This window comes from Antechinus flavipes, chromosome 4, assembly GCF_016432865.1.
Source record: "Antechinus flavipes isolate AdamAnt ecotype Samford, QLD, Australia chromosome 4, AdamAnt_v2, whole genome shotgun sequence".
Lineage (NCBI taxonomy): Eukaryota > Metazoa > Chordata > Mammalia > Dasyuromorphia > Dasyuridae > Antechinus > Antechinus flavipes.
This window is the reverse complement of record NC_067401.1, coordinates 46,060,776-46,080,511: the sequence shown is the minus strand read 5'-3', so window position 1 is coordinate 46,080,511 and position 19,736 is coordinate 46,060,776. Positions and strand designations below refer to the sequence as shown.

General features: G+C 39.4%; 1 protein-coding gene across 1 annotated transcript in view; it reads left to right on the top strand.

The window, feature by feature from the left end:
- The window catches only part of PTGFRN (prostaglandin F2 receptor inhibitor), a 78,455-nt gene that overhangs the window by 14,484 nt on the left and 44,235 nt on the right, over positions 1-19,736 (top strand). The window contains exons 2-3 of the mRNA XM_051992909.1: positions 11,305-11,673; positions 13,276-13,689. Of these exons, the coding sequence (XP_051848869.1) occupies positions 11,305-11,673; positions 13,276-13,689 (783 nt within the window). The remainder of the gene's footprint in view (positions 1-11,304; positions 11,674-13,275; positions 13,690-19,736) is intronic.

Here is a 19,736-nt window from a genome sequence, read left to right as displayed (position 1 = left end):
GGGTGTTTGGAGGAGGAAATCAAGAGGTCATTCTGTATCCATGAAGGGAGGGTATTAGTGTGTGTATGGGGGAAAGGGGGGACACCCCCTATCTCCCCTCTGTTCCCCAAAGCTGTTGGGAGGAACCTTTAATAAGGTGAGTCTCACAGCAGCCTGGTGCATCCTTCAGCTGTTGGTACTGCTGCCATTCTGGAGCAACACCAGTGCCTCACCTTACCTCCCTTGCCCTGTGTTATCCTGATGTCTTGCAGGAGCAGATTCTGCACAGAGCAGGGAGGATGGGTGGTGATCTGTGCAGTTACTGCATCCTGAATGTGCTAGGAGAGAATATTGGTTGATTTGGTACCTGTCCAGTAGGCTGGCTTAGCTTATGCTGCACAAGGAGAAAAAAAAAATCTCTTTTGGCACAGGTGTACATTTTCCATTTTCTGAGTGCTGGCATGGTTTAAAGATTTACTTATTTATTAGCAGATGATGTAGTCCATCATTTTGAACTGAGGAATCTATAAAGAGACTTTAAAGTAAAAAACAGTGTCTAATATTGCGCCTTGCACATAGTAGGCCCACAGTAGCATTTGCTGAGTTAAGCATTCACACATACTCAGATGGGAGTGAATCTTTTTATTCTTATTACTGTGCTCAAGGCAAAAAACATACTCTTAATCTTTTCTCTTCCTCTTCAGCCACCTGTTTTTTCATTATTATCAGTCCTTAGGGAAAATTCTGAAGGTAGAGGACACCACTTTAGGCCCTCTGGGAAATTATAAATGGGAGAAAGACTCCCTTCTAGAAACATAGCACATATAGCCATGAGTGCTACAGGGTGGGGCTCCTGTAGCTAGAACAATGACAGCCAGCTGGAATTATTCTAGAAAGCTTTTGAGTGGGTTTGGAGCAATGTTTTAAGGGACCAAAATTTTTTTAAAAAATTGTCATGGAGAAGAAGGAGCTCTCTCAGTGGACAGTCATGGTTAGCCCAGGCCCGCAAAAGTAGGAGTAGTTGAACTGTGTCTGGTCTGTGTGCTTTCTGGTGATTAGCTGATGTAAGCTGGGAAAGCCAGAGAAGTCCAAGAGAAAGGAAAATTAATTATAAGGCTCAGGTCTCGTGGGGCATGAATATTAATTAATATCTGAGGATGGGTGATTGGATCAAGAGGAAGAAATTGTGAGAGAGATGTTGGAATCCATTCAAAAGGATGTTGGTACTTTGCTGAGCAATCTGAGCCCATGTAGATGTCCTGCAAAGGCCCGTTGGGGAGGTACAGGATGTTATACTGGGATATTAATGTAACGAGGCAGCTGCTAATCCCATTTTTATTTGTCTTTTATTGGAGAATCGCTCAGGAAACAATTGCTGATGTTCCCCCATCAGGTAGTTTAGAGGAACATTTCTTCAAAGGGTTAGCACCTGATAGTCCAGATGGATAGGTTTTAAAGGAAGGATGGGGATTTTTGGTTGGTTTCCAATGGAAACAAGGTTTATATAATTGTATTGCCTGTTCATCTCTGAGTCCCACCTTAATAACTCTTTGTCCCACAAGCTAATTTCAACCAAAAAAGAAGTTTGGGTCCAAAGCTTAGTAGCATCCTTTATGACTTAGTAATGCTCTGATTGTGACTAAAGGAACCAGGATTCCCGATTATTTCTGCCACTATTTCCCTCAATACATTTTGTAACGTGGAGCCCTGTAGTACTGTGCAGTTTACCATACTGACTGCCTGTGGATGGCTACAGCCCCTTTGTGTCCCACAGTAGCTCATTGGCTAACATTGAGTTATATTTAGCCAACAAAACTAAAAGCAGATGTGAGAACTGTATGTTGTTTTTGGAGTTAGAACCTAAAAAATTAGCAAACTGAGGGATTGATTAAAAAATTATTTGAGTAAGTTCATCACTTAAAATAGGATTGTGATAGATAATTGGACCCACAGACAGAGAATATCTTCTTATTGCCTTCATCCCATCTGCTGAACTTGAAAGATTCTTAACCCAGCATCTGGGAAATTCTTTTTTAAAAAATGAGAAACACGTTTCAATAGAATTGATTTCCTTTGTGTTCTGTATCATGCCTTTCAAATATTTGTTTTGATAAGAAATTCTGTGAGAGTCTTACCCTCTTAAGATGTGCTCTGTATATGTCTTGGATATATCTAGTTACTTTCTAATTGTCTTTCCCAATAGAATGTAAGAATCTTGAAAGCAGAAATTGTTTGTATTTTGATTCCCATCTGCAGTGCTTAGCAGAGCCTGGCTTGTAGTAAATGGTTAATAAATGCTCTTGACTTTCTGAATGGATGACTTTGAAGACCATGGTTCTGATTCCCTCTCAAATCAATTGGATGTCCTGGGTATTCCTTCTCACCTCCATGTTCTTACCCTTCCCTCTGCTTAGCCGCTAACCCTCTCTCCTTCCATATAAATCTTTCTAGGCACAGCTCAAAATTTCTCCCCATGTAATCTTCCCCAATTCTTACTCCATCCCCTTAGTACTTAGAGATAAAGTTAATACCCTATAATGTTTGTATTTGCCCAGAGATTGTGTCGACTGCATTCTTGAGATGTTTTTATTTTATTTATGAGAGGCAGCAGGATATAATATGAGGAACAGTGGATTTGGAGTTAGGATAATAAGATGCAGAGCCAGAGTGGATGTTAAAGGCCTTCTAGTCTGACTTTATTATTTAAAAAAAAAAAAAATCCCAGGTGAATTGAATGACTTGCCCAGCATGGTGATCCATAGTTTGTAACTTACTCATAGGATCAGATTTAGGATTGGACGAGATGTGAGAGACCATTGAGTTCAACTCCCTCTTCATTTTATACATTTCAGAGGTTAGGTTAAAGAGTTTACAGAACTCGTCCAAGGTGATGAAATCCCTGTGGCAGGATTTGAATTTGGATCTTCTTGACACTGACTACAGTCTTCTACCCATTATGGTATCTCACCTCTTTCTGGGTCATTCTTCCATCACTTCATGCTGTCTGTCTGGGTTCATATCTCAATTTTGCAAGTCATTTTCCCTCTCTGGGTCTCAGTTTACTTATCTGGAAAATGTGAGATTTGGACTGGATTTAATCAATAATTCTCTCCAGTTTTAACATTTTATGTATATCATGCCTCCAAAAGCAGATCATACATAAGCTTTCCAAGATGAGAAACAGTATTTTTTCTTTTTATGTCCAGCATATAATAAAGAATTATTATCAATAATTATCAATTATCTATGATAATTTGTTAGTTCATTTTATAAGGAGGTGTTTGGGAGCCAAGAGAAAGATTTAGGAGCATCTGGGTTTGAATTCTCACCTATTTTTCTTCTATGTAACTCCAAGTAAATCCCTTATCCTCTCTGGACTCTTTTTCTTATCTATAAAATGAGGTGATTGGACCAAACAATCTCTCCCAGTCCTCCATTTTTGATTCTAAAAAAAGGATAGGGTTAGAGCATAGGAAAAAAAAAGGACTAAGAAGATTTGCCTTATCACTTTTATGGATTTTCTAATTCTGTCTCTTGGAATCCCATATGGGAGAAGAATGTAACTTATCTTTCCACCTTCCTTTCTTGCCCAGGAGTCACAGAGGCCCCAAGGCATCTTCTTATTACTTTCCTCTCTTATTCCATCTCCTCTCTTCAATGCCTTTTAAATTCTTTTTGATTCTTCTTGCTGGTCCACCAAGCTTCCTAATCCCAGCGCTTGTCTTCTGGGGGGACAGGTAGAGTATCCACTTGTTACTCACTGTTCTTGGAGAGGTCTCTGCCCTTGCCCCGGGCATTTGTATGGACAATCAGTGCCAATGCCAGGCAGTCAGAGGGCCCTTTGTGCAGCACCAGTCTCACTAATTCTCCCAACAAAAAAGCATCTATTGGATAAATTCTGTGTGCCAGGTGGCAGGCTAGGCTCTGGGAATTCACTGACTTCCTGCTTTCAAGGAGTTTAAAGTCCAGCTTGCGAAGAGATACATGCTATCTCCTTGTTTTTATTTTTAATGGATGTATCCTGAAATATTCAATGAGGGAGAGAAACAATAGTTGCTCCCAAGATACAGAGGAAGGGAGTGAAATCCCTGTGGGTTGGAGGTTCAAGTGAAGGATGTCAGAGGGTTCCCATCTCCTCATCTCTCCTCTTCTTTCTTCACCTGATTATATCTGCCTAAGTAGTTTAAAAGGTAACAGTGGCGTGTCTAGAATAGAAACCATTCAGCGAGAGCCAAAGCTTGCAAGGAGTTGGCTTTATGTAGCTTTTAAAGAAGAAACGTTAATGAACTTGATGTTGCTATTCTGGGGTTGTGGGATAATGAGATTGTGTCACTTCACAGAAGTGTTGAGAACCATCCTACCAGAAGGATGCCGTGGGTCTCAGCTGAGTTAACTATCCAGAGTTCATTTTGGATAATATTCTTGGCAAGGAGCTTTTTTTGAACATTTCATTGGGGATTGGGGGCAGAGAGGCGTTTTCCTGAGGTAAACAAAATGGAATCATTCTCAGCTGGTTTCGATGGTGAGCTCTGGGATGGAGCTACCTGTCCTGCTATTGTTCACCTTCCCAGGAATCATCTGATTTCTTCATTGAGTTGGTGCTAGGTGCTTTTCATTGAAGGATTCCCTGTCTCGTTAATGTTACCTGGCACTGTGCTGTGCATACGGTGACTCTTTGCTGAATGAAGGTGTATAGAATGAAAGGAATGCAGGGGTCAGTCCCATTCAGGTTGGGGCTCTTAATTGGTAAATAAATCCAGACTTTTTTGTTTGTGAGCTGTGCTGCTCAGGTGACCCCACAGCAGAAAGCAACATCCTTACCCCTGGATGTCACCTTCGGGGCTAAGCCATGTGATGCCATGTTTAAGTTAATATAACAGATCAGGTAAATAGCTGACATTTATATAACACCTTAAGGTTTGCAAAGTATCTAACTATCAGGCTCTGTTATTATCCCCGTTTTACAGATGAGTACACTGAGACTGAAGGGGAAAAGGCCAGTAAAATGACTTTCCTATGGTCACTTAGCTAATGAGTAACAAGACAAGACTTGAACCTGTCATCCTGACTCATAATTGTAGGCTTCCGGAGAGAAGAAAAGGCATATTGCCAAGTAGGAAAATAGAGAAGGGGAAAAAGCTAGGCATGAGTAATGGAGAGTGGTAAGTTGCTACTAACAGTTTAGAACCAGCTTGCCTCAGGTTGCCTAATGTCCACAAAAACACCTCTAATGATTTAGAGTAGTTTTTATCGAGTTTGTGTGGGACAAGACTAAACTGGGGATCTATTGTACAAATGGACTTGGTGACAAAGTGATCTGGACAACTTCTGGGACCCCTACCTAGATATAGATAAGCTGAGTCCATCAAATTACCCCACCCCACATAAAGTAGCCAGAGATGCTACACACTGATTGTAATCAGAGGTACGAACAAGACCGAGACTGCATTATTAAATCAGTTGTTCAGAGGTGTTAGTCTTTGACCAGTTTAACCATCTTTTGGAGCTGTTGAATAAAGTGATGTGTGTTTGGATTGGATAAGGAGTCTAGTCCTGTGGGTTCAGTATGAAAAAGGCCAGTTTCTAATATTTGGCAAGCCCTTGAGATGGAATGACTTTAGCAGAAGATGGGAGATGATCACTCTCTTTGGAAATCCCATCTTCTCCCACATTTACTCCCTGACTTCTCAGTGTGAGAAATGGAGATATTGCCAGGACTTGGCGGGTGAAATAGAATCTCAACTTATGAACCATAATCCCATTGGCCACAGAAGAGATTAATAATATGGTCTTCTACAACTTAATTTCTTCCATTAATTTCCTGACTTCACCAAATATTTTATTATCCACTCATATATAAAAAAGGGATGTGTTGGCCATTTTGATGTTTTTATTAATGATCAAACTTAGCTACAAGTGACCAGATATAGTGACGGGACATAATACTACAGATGGAAGTTGCTATTTAGGTGTTAAGCTTCTCTGTGTTCCTATCAGTCACCCTTCCTCCTTATTTCATTCCCAAGCCCAAGAGAGGGAGTGCCTCATGTAACTTGACCTCCTGGGAGAATAATAAACTTTGTCATTATCTCAGGACCACACCTTGGAACTTGTCATCACTCAGAAATCTTTCGCAAAAGATCTCAAGGTCTAAAATTCCCTTCCCTGACCCCAGCTTTCTTCTCTTTCCCACTTACTCATTCTTCTTGTACCTTCTGCTTGCCTTCACTATTTGTCCGTCTTCTGCTTTCTATTTTCTTAAGAGATTTCAGTACACAACCATACCCTTTTTCATATGATATATTTTTATATATCACCTCTGCTCCTTTAGTATCTCTTGGCTGCATCATTTTTCTCTGATTTACTCTCAGTCTTTGTTGTATTCCTGGGCTACTAAATACTGATGTGAAGCATAAATCAAAACAAAACCCTAATCTGTGCTCTTGGCGACTACCATCAATGGATGTTTGACAACTTCAGCAAGATCCTTACCATTGTTCATGACCGTGGTATTTTAGTATATGATAAACTCAAAAATCCAAGCTTTTGGAACAAAAACTCATTATTTGACAAACTACTGCTGTGAATACTGGAAAATGCTATGACAGAAATAGGTACGGACCAGCATCTCACAATCATTTGACCTCGATCCTCCATGATTGAAGTAGAATACTCAACTTCTCTTAATATTTCTTTGTATCTTCTTTCTTTCCTACTGCCTTAGGAAAAAGTGCCCTTTGTCCTCTCCAAAGTTCATGTTTCTCCTGTACTCTTGATCCCCATCTTTTCCCACATCTTTTAAACTTTATTCCTTTAAAACAGTAAGTCTGCTTCTTGCATCTTCAGTCTTTCACTGTCCACTTCCTTCTTCCCAGTTGCCTACTCAAGTCTCCCCTATAAAGAAAAAACCCTTTCCTGATTTTACTGCCCCATTGAATTATTGATCCATTGTTAATCCTTTAGTTAATCCTCATCAATTTTTTATTGGTCTGATTCATTAGATAATGCCGACCATTTCTGTCTCCTTGAAACTCTTCCACTGGACAATAGTATTCTCATTTTTCTTCTGCCTTTCTGGTCTCCTGTTCCGAATGTTCTTCAGCCTCCTAAATATAAATGTTTCCTAAGATTTTGTTCTGGGCCCTCTTCTCTCCCTATATTCTATCCTCTAACAATTTCATTTATTAATCAACCACTAAACATAAATAAATAACTACTGTGCGCTAGTCACTGTTCAGATTGCTAAAGCATTTAGAGGGGGGAAAAAAACCTTTCTTTGCCCTCAGTAAGCTTTTATATAGATGCCTTCCAACTCTATCTTTAGGCCAATTTTTTTTGAGTTCAGGACTTAAATTTCTACCTGCCTATTCTATTGTGTACCTCTACCTGTATGTCCCACCAACATCTTCAACTCTATCTCTATAATGAATTTAATTTCCCTCTGGGCTTCTGTCCTGCCATTCTTTCTCAAAACAAATTACCAAGAAAAACCCCAGTTTTTACCCAGTTCTCTAGTTTTATTTTTGCTATCACTATCTTCCTAGTTACCCAATCTGGGAATCTTGATTTCATATTTGATTCAGTTCTGGCTATTATAATCTAAAAAGGACATAAATAAGCTGAAATGTCTGTCTAGAAGAGGGCAATCAGGATGTTCAGCCTGGAGAAGAGGAGCTGTGATAGCACATTCAAATATCTTTTTAGGAGGGAGATGCTGAAGGAACTTCGGAATTTTAGCCCTTCATTTTACAGGTGAGGAAACTGAGGGAAACTGGATTAAGTGATTTGCCCAGGATCACACAGCTAGGAAGGACCTGAGGTTGGATTTGAACTCCTGACTCCAGGCTTGGTACTCTGTGTTCAGTGGTGGCTGCTGCCCTACAACTTTTGGACCACTCTAATTGTTAAGGAAGGTTTTACTAAACATTGAGACAAAATCTACCTCTTTGCAGATTAGCAATATTAGTAGATTGATATTAATACTGATATAACATAAAATTCCACCCCAGGACTGGGAGGTGGAGGTGAGGAGCCTGGATCTTCCTGTGTCATTTAGGTTAGAATAGTGCATCAGACCATTCACAGATCTCGTCCTGGTATGATTAGCATAGAAGCTTTGGTCTGCTCCATTTCCAACATGGACAGGCTAAGCCCTCTTTCTGCAGCTCGAAACGCAAGCAGTTCATGAGTCTCAGACTCTTAGTAGTAGTAGCAGGGATTTCAGGCATTGCAGGCACACCTAGGTATAGCTTCTGGAGAGAACTGGACGGGAATGAAAAAGGAAGACCTATTTTTCTCAGAGGTTTATGGTACCTTTATATAGCATAGAATTTTAAAAAAGTATCATAGAATCTTAGAGATAATTCAGTTCTACATCTTTATTTAACAAATGAGAAAATTAAGGCTTAGAGAAATAGAATAATTTGCCTAGGTCACACAGCTAAGTTAGCCGAGCCAGGATCTCTAACTTCCTCCATAGTGCTTTCTACTAATTCTCCAAAATAAGAGAAAAAGCTCTAAATTAGAGTTAAGATAACTAATTCTGCATCTGCTGCTAGCTAGCTATGAGTCACAAGTCTCAGTCTCTCTGTGAGTACTTCCTCTCCTGAATTCTTTAGCATTAGAAAATTGACACCATATACTGTATCTCATTCTTTTCACACATCTTATCTTGTCTGCCATGGATATTTGCAAAGCCTCTTGAGGTCTCAGGTTTTCTTTTATTCATTTTCCTGTTCTCCTGTGGTTCCTCTTGCACAATAGAAATAAAGTCAATCTTTTGATAAGAAATTTAGTCATAATTCTAAGTGAAGTCTAAGCTGGACTTTTTTTTTCCTTGATGGGCTGTATCATTGCTGCTGGTACATATCTCAAATGATTTAGAAGAGGAAAACCAGCTTTCTGTTTGTATGAAGGAGCTTAATGGGATAGTAAAACTAGAATAATGATTTAAAATGATAGCAAACAACTTTTGCAAGCACTATATACCTTATATATTGAATAAGACTAACATCGATAATGGCAGAAATAAAAATATATTTCTTAAGGAGAGAGTTAAGGAAAGCAGATAAATGATTTAGTATTCCTTGATTTGTGATGATTTCTCTTGTTTGCTGAGGCTGAATATTGAGATGACTATTGCATCAGTGGTTCTTTGCCTTGGAACAAGATGCCCAATGCTTTTCTCCCTCAAAGACAAAGTTCAGTTGCTTAAGTTGTGTCCCAATCTTTGTAACCTCAACTGGGGTTTTCTTGGAAAAGATTTCCTTCTCCAGGTCATTTTTGCAGATAAGGAAACTGAGACAAACAGGGTTAAGTGACTTCTTAGAGTCACACAGCTAGGAAATGTCTGAGGACAGATTTGCACTCAGGAAGATGAGTTTTCCAGGGCCTGGAATTCTATCTCCTCTGCCATCTAGTTGCCCAAGGACAAGATTGGGAATGGTTAATTACCTTATTATGAAAAGGAAAGCCAGGCAGCCACTGACCTTTCTGAATTCTCAGTATCAATAATTAAGAGATCATAGACTTAAAACTGTTCTTAGAGACCATTGAGTCCAAGTTCTTCATTTCACAGATGAGTAAATGGAAGCAGAAAGAAATTATGTGACTTGCCCAGAGTTAGGCAGCTAGTGAGTATTTGGAGCAGGATCAGAATTCATAGCAAACCTATTACTGCACTCACTATTGCCACATCACTACCTCTCTGACATGAGTATTTCCCAAACTGCTGCTAATTGGTTGAAGGGGACACACAGTATTTTACTTTACAGGGGAATTCATGGCAGTTCAGGAGATAAAAGAACACAAGACCAGACAACTCCTGATCCTGTAACTATTTCTGCTACTGGGCTAGGTACAGCCTCTCATTTATGTGAAGGTATCTAGAAACCCCATAAGCCGAAGTTTGCAATATTGCCGGCACTCGGTGTTCCTGAAGGTTACTGATACCAAGGAAATTTCAGATTTTTTCCTTCTAGAGTCTGCTTGCTTCAAGTTGTGTGCAGAGGAACATATACAGCAGAAGTGGTAATATTAACAAAACAATTTTGCCTCACTTTCTCTTGCCCCCCTGCCCAGCACCCTACTTAAATCCATTATTATCAAGGACTTCAAAAGATTTCCCAGTAGTAATGAATGGTTAGAATTGGGAATATGGGCATCCTTACGAGTTACTTGCCTTTTATCATTCTAGATAAGGAAGTCAGAAGGGACAATTAAAACACAGTAGGATCATCATATTTTTGACATTAACTATAAAACATTCCAGGGAACCATTGCTTAATCATTTTATTATTAGATATAGCTCTCAAGTTAAAAACTGTCATGAGTCAAAGAAAATCACATCCTGATTAGCCCCCAGGAAAGTGCTGTAATAGAGGAGAGGTAGAAAGTGGTAGGGTGTAGAGGGATAAATAATTGATGTGCTGTTCCCTCCCTTTTGGGTAAAGTCTAAAGGAATGACAGCGTATTAAAGAATAACTGAGAAACTGGAAGAAGAAACAAGCTTCCCAAAGGATATACTTAAATCCTTTTTTTGTCAATCTTAGCAAACTGAGCATGTGGAATTCACTAATTGGAATGGACATTACTTGGTACAGTTCTTAAACCTTGACAGAGTGATTCTTGACAACATTTCTTCTTCATGGTACAGGCTGTGGTCGTTTTTATCCCATGAATGAATGAATGAATGAAAAGAATTTATTTATTAAGTGCTTTACTGGATAGAATGCTGGGTCCGGAGTCAGGAAGACCTGAATTCAAATGAGACCTCAGACATTTGCTAGATGTGTGACAAGTCATGTAACCTCGATTTGCCTCGGTTCCTTATCTGTAAAGTGAACTGGAGAAGGAAATATCAAACCACTCCAGTGTTTTTTTCCAAGAAAACCCCAAATGGGGTCACAAAGAGTCAAAACTGAACATTTCTGAAATGTAAAAAAAAAATATTGTAAGTAAGATAGTCTCTGCTCCCATGGAGCTCCCATTGTAATAGAAAAGCAAGTCACACCAAACCAGATGGAAGGGTCTCATGGTCTTTAGGGTGCAGAGGCAAAGCAGATGGGCAGGTCTTTTCTCCAATTCATGTGCACTAGTAAGATCATACTGATTTTTGATGTAGAGTCACCGATGGCAAGAATTTCCTTTTCTGGGTCTTCAGTAGTTGTAGCCCTCGCAGTCCACATCTCCACAGTGGGATGGTTTTAGGCCCTTTGCTATTCCAAAGGCTCTTCGATTCAGGGACAAGACCCTCCAGAAGCTTGTCTCCCTGATCCCTGGGATGCCTCGGGGACTAAAAGTCCGCCTTTGCTTCCCTCATTGCAGCGGTTTGCCAGGGGCGCGTTGTAAAGATCCCCACTGGGGACCTCATCCGAGTGGAGGGTACGGAGCTGGTCATTCCCTGCAACGTCAGTGACTACGACGGCCCCAGCGAGCAGAACTTTGACTGGAGCTTCTCCTCTTCGGGGCCACGTTTTGTGGAGATAGTGAGCACGTGGGAGGCGGCGTTCACAGCCCAGCCGTATCGGGAGCGGCTGCAGAGAGGGGAGATCCAGCTGAGACGGATCAGCAACGACGCCGTCGAGCTGCGCATTAAGAACCTCCAGGCTGCTGACCAAGGGCAGTACAAATGTTCCACCCCCAGCACAGACGCCACCGTCCAGGGCAACTATGATGATACAGTGCAAGTGAGAGGTACGTTCTGTCGAGGGAATTCCAGCTGCGAGAGCTGAGGGCTTAACATTTAAGAGCCCGAGTTCCCTCATCTTTAAAATGGGAATAAGAAGAATAATTCATTGTGTGATGAATTGGGTCAAATTATCTGAACTCAGATCTTTTGACCCCAGACCCTTTATACCCATAGTTGTCTGCTAAATTATTATAATAAGGAAAAAATAAAGGGATAGTGTATGGATTAATTGCTCACCATGCGCTAGATGCTGTACTAAATGCTAGAGATATTAAAAAAAGAAAAAGCAGAACCTGCCTCACACTTTAATGAAGGGGAAATAACACTGTACAAATAAGCTAGATATAGGGTAAATTGGAGATGATGAATTGAAGGCACTAGAATTGAAGTTGGAATGGGAAGAGCTCCTTGAGTGGCAAGGAAGACTTGGAAAATGTTCATTTTAGTTAATTGGAAGAGGTGGACTTCCAGAAAGAAAACACCAATGTCCACTGATAGCCAGATTTCAAATTGGATGCAAATAAATGGATAGGATAACATGAAAGGCTCAAGGTGAACATTTCCACCTTTTCTGTTCCTTGGGTACTCTCTTTCCATCTACATGCACAATCCCATGAAGAAACCTTACAAATATTTACAAATTTTAAAAAATTACAAATATTTAATACAAATACAAAATTTACATTTCTGAAAAAAATCATCACTAGGTGTCCAGTTGACCAACCAGAAGAGCTTGTTCTGTTAGACTCATGATGTTGGAAGGGAAGCAATTTAGAGTTCCTTCTTTCTATCCCTCCAGTCCAGAAGAAAAACTAAAAAGATATATTTATATATGTATATGGAAAGCAGGGACAAAGAGAGTGATTAGAATAGAGAAAATTGTAGTATTTGCTATACATAAATGCATCCCAATCAATGATCACTTAGATCACAAGCTAAAATTTATTAATCGCCTATTGTGTGCCTGGCACTCTACTTAGTGACAGGGATATGAAAACAAAAGCCAGAGATTTTTTGTCCTTAAGAAGCTTACATTCTACAAAGACAATGTTAAATTGTGAAGGGGAGCAGAATTCTCACTGACTTTAGAGCAAGTCCTTTTTGCCCACTCTCTTGGGTTTGGAGGCTGGATTGAGAGGAAATATAATGCTAAACTCAGAATCAGAGTTTTTCCTAAACTTCTGGCTTGTGATTTCATTCTGTATTCTCTTTAAAAAAGCTTTTTAAGAGCAGAAATTAAGATTTATTAGAATTGAAAATGGTTAGAATTGTTGTGATCCACTCCTTCAACTTCATCTGAACCACAATAGAATTATTTTTTTAATGTGCTAATAAGATCCCACATCATAAATGGGGTGTCTTCTATGGGTAGTCAGGGAGGTAGTGGGAATTGGGGCATAGGGTTTGGAGTATTTGATTTGGGGAAGGAGAATAGGGAGAGGAGCAAGCTAGCTGCAGCTTAGCTGGTGTTGGAGCCGTGATGGAGCCTCTGCAGCTGTAGCTCCTGGCCAGGAACTCCCAGCAGAGTACCTGGTGCTTACAGAATTGGCCTTGTACTTTTACATAGGATTCTGGGTGTTCCTAACCGCTTTGTTTTGTCGGAACAGTGCTTACTGATGCTCTGCAAGTGAGCGCAAAATCCCAGCCTGCTTCCTCCTTGCGCCTGAGGGACGGGGATTCATTTGAACTCCATTGCTCAGCCTCTTCTGTCTCCTTGGAGCACACACACCTGTCTGTGATGTGGGAGCTTCACCGTGGCCCTGCCAGGCAGAAAATACTCTCCTGGACCCATGAGAATAGGTTCTATCCTGGTCCACAGTATGAAAGCCGCTATAAGAGTGGAGATTTGCGTCTGGACACCATTGGGGAAGATGTTTACCGACTGTCCGTGTCTCGGGTACTGCCAGTTGACCAGGGTACCTACAAATGTGTGGTCAGTGAGTGGATTGGAGAGAAGGGAAAATGGCAAGAAATTCAAGAGAAAAGCGTGGATGTTGCCACTGTGACGATCCAGCCAACAGGTGGGTTTCCTGTGTCTGTATTTGTGTGTATTTTGTCATATCCTAGACCAGACCATGATGAGAAGCTGTTCAGACTTAAAATGTGACCTCTGACAAGCCCTCTAACTCAGGGGTCCTCAAACTATGGCCCACGGGCCAGATGCAGCAGCTGAGGACATTTATCCCCCTCACCCAGGGCTATAAAGTTTCTTTATTTAAAGGTCCACAAAACAAAGTTTTTGTTTTTACTATAGTCTGGCCTTTCAACAGTCTGAGGGACAGTGACCTGGCCCCCTATTTAAAAGTTTGAGGCTCCCTGCTCTACCCTTCTGGGCTTCTTTTAGCTCGTGTGTGGAATGAGGGGATTGAAATAGGTGAGACCCCTTCCAGCTCTGGGTCTGCGATCCTGTGATCCCTTAAACTGACCAGACTTGGGGAGAGAAAAGGAGTATGATGGAAGCTACCATCACTACATCCCCTTTCTTCCTTTGCCTTTTTAAATCCGTGGTGAGGCATCTAGAGCCAAATACAGTATGATAGAATCAAGCCTGGAGTTAAAAGGGATCTGGCAGTCCCTTTAGTCCAACCCCTTCATTTTTAGAGAAGGGTCATGATTTCCAAGGTCCAATAACTAAGTTAACAGTAGAGGTGAGAACTAAATACTCTAGACTTCTGAACTAATGCTCTTTCCACTCTACCATGAGGCTTCCAGAGTGATGGATATTATAGTAGCCGGTTATAAAGGTTAATTTTCTTGATTGGCTCATTAGGGCTCCCTATCTTAGAGTCCCGGATTAGATCTCTCCAATTCAGTGGGGAAAATGTTAACAGATATATAAAAGTTCCCTATCCAAATGTTGCTGAACATAGTATAACTTTATTAAGTTGCTTGTGGATTAATTTATTAGTAAACAAGGCATTGGTAAATACAATACAGTGCCTGAATGTGACATCAGGGAAGTTGACATCAAGAGTTTCTAAATAGTACCATTTATTTTGTGAATGGTAAAAACATGCCTCTCTGGGAAATCTCTGATCCTTCCTTCTTCTTTAGTGCCATCTATTTGGATCAGGACCATATAGAAGAAAGTATATATTTACAGGAACAAGATGTGAATACCCATAGCACTAACAGATGTAACTTGTAAGGAATGGCCTTAAGGACCCAAATTTTTATATGTTTCTGTCCACCAAGTCTTCTGTTTCCTTGAATGTGGAATCTGGGACAAATGAGGTTCATCATCATATGAAATATACCCCAAAGAACAATAAACTTCTCAATATATGGACTCTTTTAAGAGATTTTTATGTATTTTTAAAGTGGAATGTTATCTTATTACATGTGGTTGAATCTCACTTGTACCTCCACGAAGTTTTCTCTGATGATTTTCAAAATAACAGAATCCCAAAGGTGGACAGGACCTCACTGATTACCATATATTCCACAAACATACCTAAAAGTAAAACCCCATATATAGCTACCCAACTTCTGCTCAAAGATTTCAATGAGGGAAAACTCCATTTCTTAAGGTAGTTTTCTCCTCTTGATTATCTCTTTTCTTCCTGAACTCTTCTTCACAGTCCATTTCTTTTTTCTTTTAATTTTTAATCATGTCTTTTGTTTTTACATCACCTTCATTTCCACATGTATTCTTCTTCCCTCTTCTGCCTGTAACAAAGAATAAGAAAAAGTGAAATGGGAAAAAACAGTTCAAAAACAAACACCAATCACATTTTTTTTTTTTGTTTTCAGTAGCATTTTATTTTTCCAAATACACGTAAAGATAGTTTTTAATATTCAAACTTTGTGTTCTAAATTTCTGAGAGAGCAAGTAATCTGATATAGGTTAAATAAGTGCAATTCTTTTAAACATATTTCCATATTTGTCATGTTGTGCAAGAAAAATTAGAACAGAAGGGAAAAAATCATGAGGAAGAAACAAATAACAACAAAAAAGGTGAAAATACTCTGCTTTGATCCATATTCAGTCACCATAGTTCTCTCTCTGGATGCAGATGGCATTTTCCATCCCAAGCCTATTGGAACTGCCTTGAATCACCTCATTGTTGAGAAGAGCCAAATCCATCACAGAAATAACAATCACATTAACTGAGTCTGACAGTATCTGGGAGCTTCCATACCCATAGCTTCTCACCTCTGCAAATAAGAGAGGGAGGTATATATTTTCATTTCTTTAACACCAATCTTGTTCTTTATAATCATCACACTGGTTTTGTTACTTGTTTTTTTGTTTTTTTGTTTTTTTTGCTGTTCCCATTTACTTTACTACTGTCATATTTTTCCTGATCTGTTTAATTCACTCTATGATAGTTTCTATAAGTCTTCCCATACTTCTCTGTATTCCCTCTATTCATCATTTCTTAAAGAGTAACGATGCTCTGTTACATTCATGAGCCATGATTTGTTTAGGTGCTTCCAAATTGATGAGGCCTTTTTCATTTTAACAGGAAATTCCTGACTCCTGGCTGGCTTTTCCATAACTATATCCACTTCTATTGTATTTAAATGATACAGAAATACCTAATGCTAAGTGGTGGCCATACAAATATGAAAAAAAAATAAACATTTCCTGTCCTTAAGGAGCTTACAGTCTAATGGAGGAAGACAAGAAGAAGGAAACTGAAAAGGGGGAGAGGGAAGGTACCAGGCAAGGGGACATGATATAAAAATCCAAAGGAGTATGTCCAGATGGCAAATGAAATGGTGGCTGGCTTAGGAATCTACCTTAAATAAAGGTTCTAGTAGGATCTTTACTCTGCTCTCCAGTGGTAGAGATGTAACCTTGTTTTATTTATTGTAATACTACTTAAGTAAAGGCAGCATGATGTCATGGACAGCATATTGGGCTTAAAATTATGAAGATGTAGTTTCAGATCCTGATTCTGACTCTTACTAGGCTTATAATTCTGGGGAAGTCACTTAACATTTGTCTTAGGCAACTTAGGCTTATGTACTAATTTATAGGTAGATGGGTAGTGATTGGTTTTAGTGAAAGAATTTTCCACACTGGGAGTTCTCTCTCTTTAACATATTTTGTTTGTTTTCATACTCTTTCAAAGCTCATGTTCCCTCTTTGCTATGTCATTTGAATTTCTACTCAGATTAGTTTGTAGGATAGTTTGTCTCTTGGTCTGATTCTCAGCACAGTGCCTTGCCATCAGGAGAGCTTGGATTTACTAAAGGTTTTTTAAATAATAATGATCATCTTGAGTTTGTGGAATTCATTCCTTTCTATGTTTGTATCCTAACTTCCTTAGATTTCAGATCTTTTTGGATTCTCATGAATGACTGTCCCACTAACCTCTCACATTACATAGATTTGCCCAGGCTTGTCTTAGGTTCTTACAAATAAGCTTTCCTCTTCCGACTGGGAGTTCCTCCGGCCAAAAATTATTTCTTTATTTTCCTATATGGCCTCTACTGATGTTCAGCATGAGCCTCTACACATAATGGTCTCTTATTTCAAGATGGTGGATGCTCCCTGTGGCATATAGCTACCTTGGTGCTATAGAGATTTAAGTAGTATGGTTTGCCACTAATGGCACCTTGGAACATTTTTTTAAATGAGGTAAGAATGGGGCAGTTAGTTGATGCAGTGGATAGAGCATCAGTCCTGAAGTCAGGAGACCTGAGTTCAAATCTGGTCTCAGACACGTAACACTTCCTGGCCGGGTGATCCTGGACAAGTCACTTAATTCCAATTACCTCAGCAAAATAAATAAATAAAAATAAAAAATATAAATGAAATCACTTATTTTTCTTTTCTTAAGCATGAGGGCCATATTGTTCAGATTTAGAGAGCAGAGGATTGAAGACAGTATGAGTCAGTCATTAATTATGGAAGTGTCTCCTCCTTACCAGGCCCTGTCTTTGGTACTGGGGATACAAATACTAAGAATGCAATTATCCCAACTCTCAAGGAGCCTACGTTCCAATGGAAAATTAGTGAGAATGGCAGGGGATTGGACTAGATAAGTTTTTAAGGCCTTTCCAAATATTGAATTCTGTTATTCTAAGACATTTCCTTTAGAGGAACAATTGTACTAAGACAGGGCAAGGGTGTGTTTGCTGCAGCCAACTTATTCTGGCTCATACATTCCAACTGTGAACTTTTCAGTGTGAACATTTACACCTTGGAAATCAGCAAATGCTACAAGTCAGGGTGTGATTTATGGTTTTGATGTTTATGTAGACTTAAAGTAGAGAAAATATTAATAAAGATTAAATTTTAAAGTGTTCATAGATCAGAGATTTAGAATAGGAAGACGTCTCAGGGACCTTTCTGTTCAACCCTTTCATTTTATAAAAAACGAAGCTGAAGCTCAGAGAGATTGGTCACCCATGCAAGAAGTGACAATGGCTAATTTGAACCCATACAATCCAATTCCAGATCCAGCATTCTCTCTGCAGTGTCTTTTCACACTGTAGCCATTGGATTTGGAAGTAGCAGAAGTTGGTGATGTCCAGATATGAGACCTCCACCTGATTCTAAGATGAAATCTTTTTGGAGGGGAAAAAGATGGTGGTTGACATTTACAGCCAAAGGTGCTGATGTGATCTCACTTTACTTTCATGGAGGCCTACTGGTGAGAATTCAAAATGTCCTCCTCCTCAGGCAAAACACAGATGAATTACTGAGTTCAGTTCTGGGCACATTTTAGGAAAAACCTGGAAAAGCTGGACTTTTTCTCATGAGAACAAATAGGGTGATAAGGATATCATTCCTCTGTGGTAGGCTAACTGAAAGAACGAGGGACGCTTAACCTAGATAAGGGAAGACTTAGGGAGCACGTAACAATTGTCTTTATTTGCAAGGCTGTCAAATGGCAGAGGGATTAGTCATCTTCTGTTTAGCAGAACACAAATGGTAGTGAGTGATAGGATCAGCACAGACACAGACTTGGCTGGAAACACAGGAAATTTTTCCTAACAGATCTCTCTTTAAAAAAAAAAATGGAATGGGTTTCTTTAGGAGGTAGAGAGTTCTCCATACTTAGAGGTATTTGTGCAAAAGCTGGTTGACTGTTTGTCTAGCATTTTGGAAGAGAAGATTCTTGTCCAAATATCCTTGATATCTTTTGCAACTGAAATTCTATTATACAAGTACATTGAAAAATGTAAGTTATAGGGGCAGCTGAATGGCACAGTGAAGTCAGGAGGACCGGAGTTCAAATCTGGCCTCAGACACTTAACTCTTCCTAGCTGTGTGACCCTGGGCAAGTCACTTAACCCCAATTGCCTCAGCAAAAAAGAAAAAAGAAAAATATAACATTTAGATTCTATAAGAGTTGGGGTAGTGGATATAGTTAATGTGCTCCATAGTTGAATCAATATGATAGACTAATGAAAAGCAGGAGAAATGTCCTTAAACTGTTGGTGACATTCTACTGCCGAGTCTTCCTTTATTTTATTTTATTTAAAGCAAGGCATCTTAAATTTTTTCCTTGCAACCCCTTTTCACCTGAGAAATTTTTACATGATTCTGGCATATAATTATATTAAAAAGATTTACAAATCAAACATTTGTTCATAATAAATCATAATTTCGCAACTTCCACATTTAGACAACCCACAGTTTTAGAAGCTGAGATTTAAAGGGAAAAAAAATTAAAATAAAGACATGATGCTGATTTCCTTAATAGTTATGACCTTACCATCTGTGGATTGACTTTCTCTAGAAACCTATGCCATCTTCTTTTTCACATAGATCAGTCCTCTCCCATACTCTCTAGCAGATTACTCCCAATTTCTCTGCCTTCAAGTCTCTCCTCCCTCCAATCTGTCTTCCACTTATGTCAAAAGTCATTTTCCTAAAGTGCAGATATGACTATATCATCCCCTGTTCAAGAAATTCTAGTGTTTCCCTGTTGCCTCTTGGTTCTTGGTATAATGATGAGAAAGGGACCGTAGTTTTGTTTTCTTTTTATCCCTCACTGTTTAGCAGAGTGCTTGGCAAATTGGCCCTTGATAAATATTTGTTGACTGATAAATATCTCTACTCCAACTTTAATCTTTAGTTACTCCCAGTCTACTGGTTTTTTCCCTG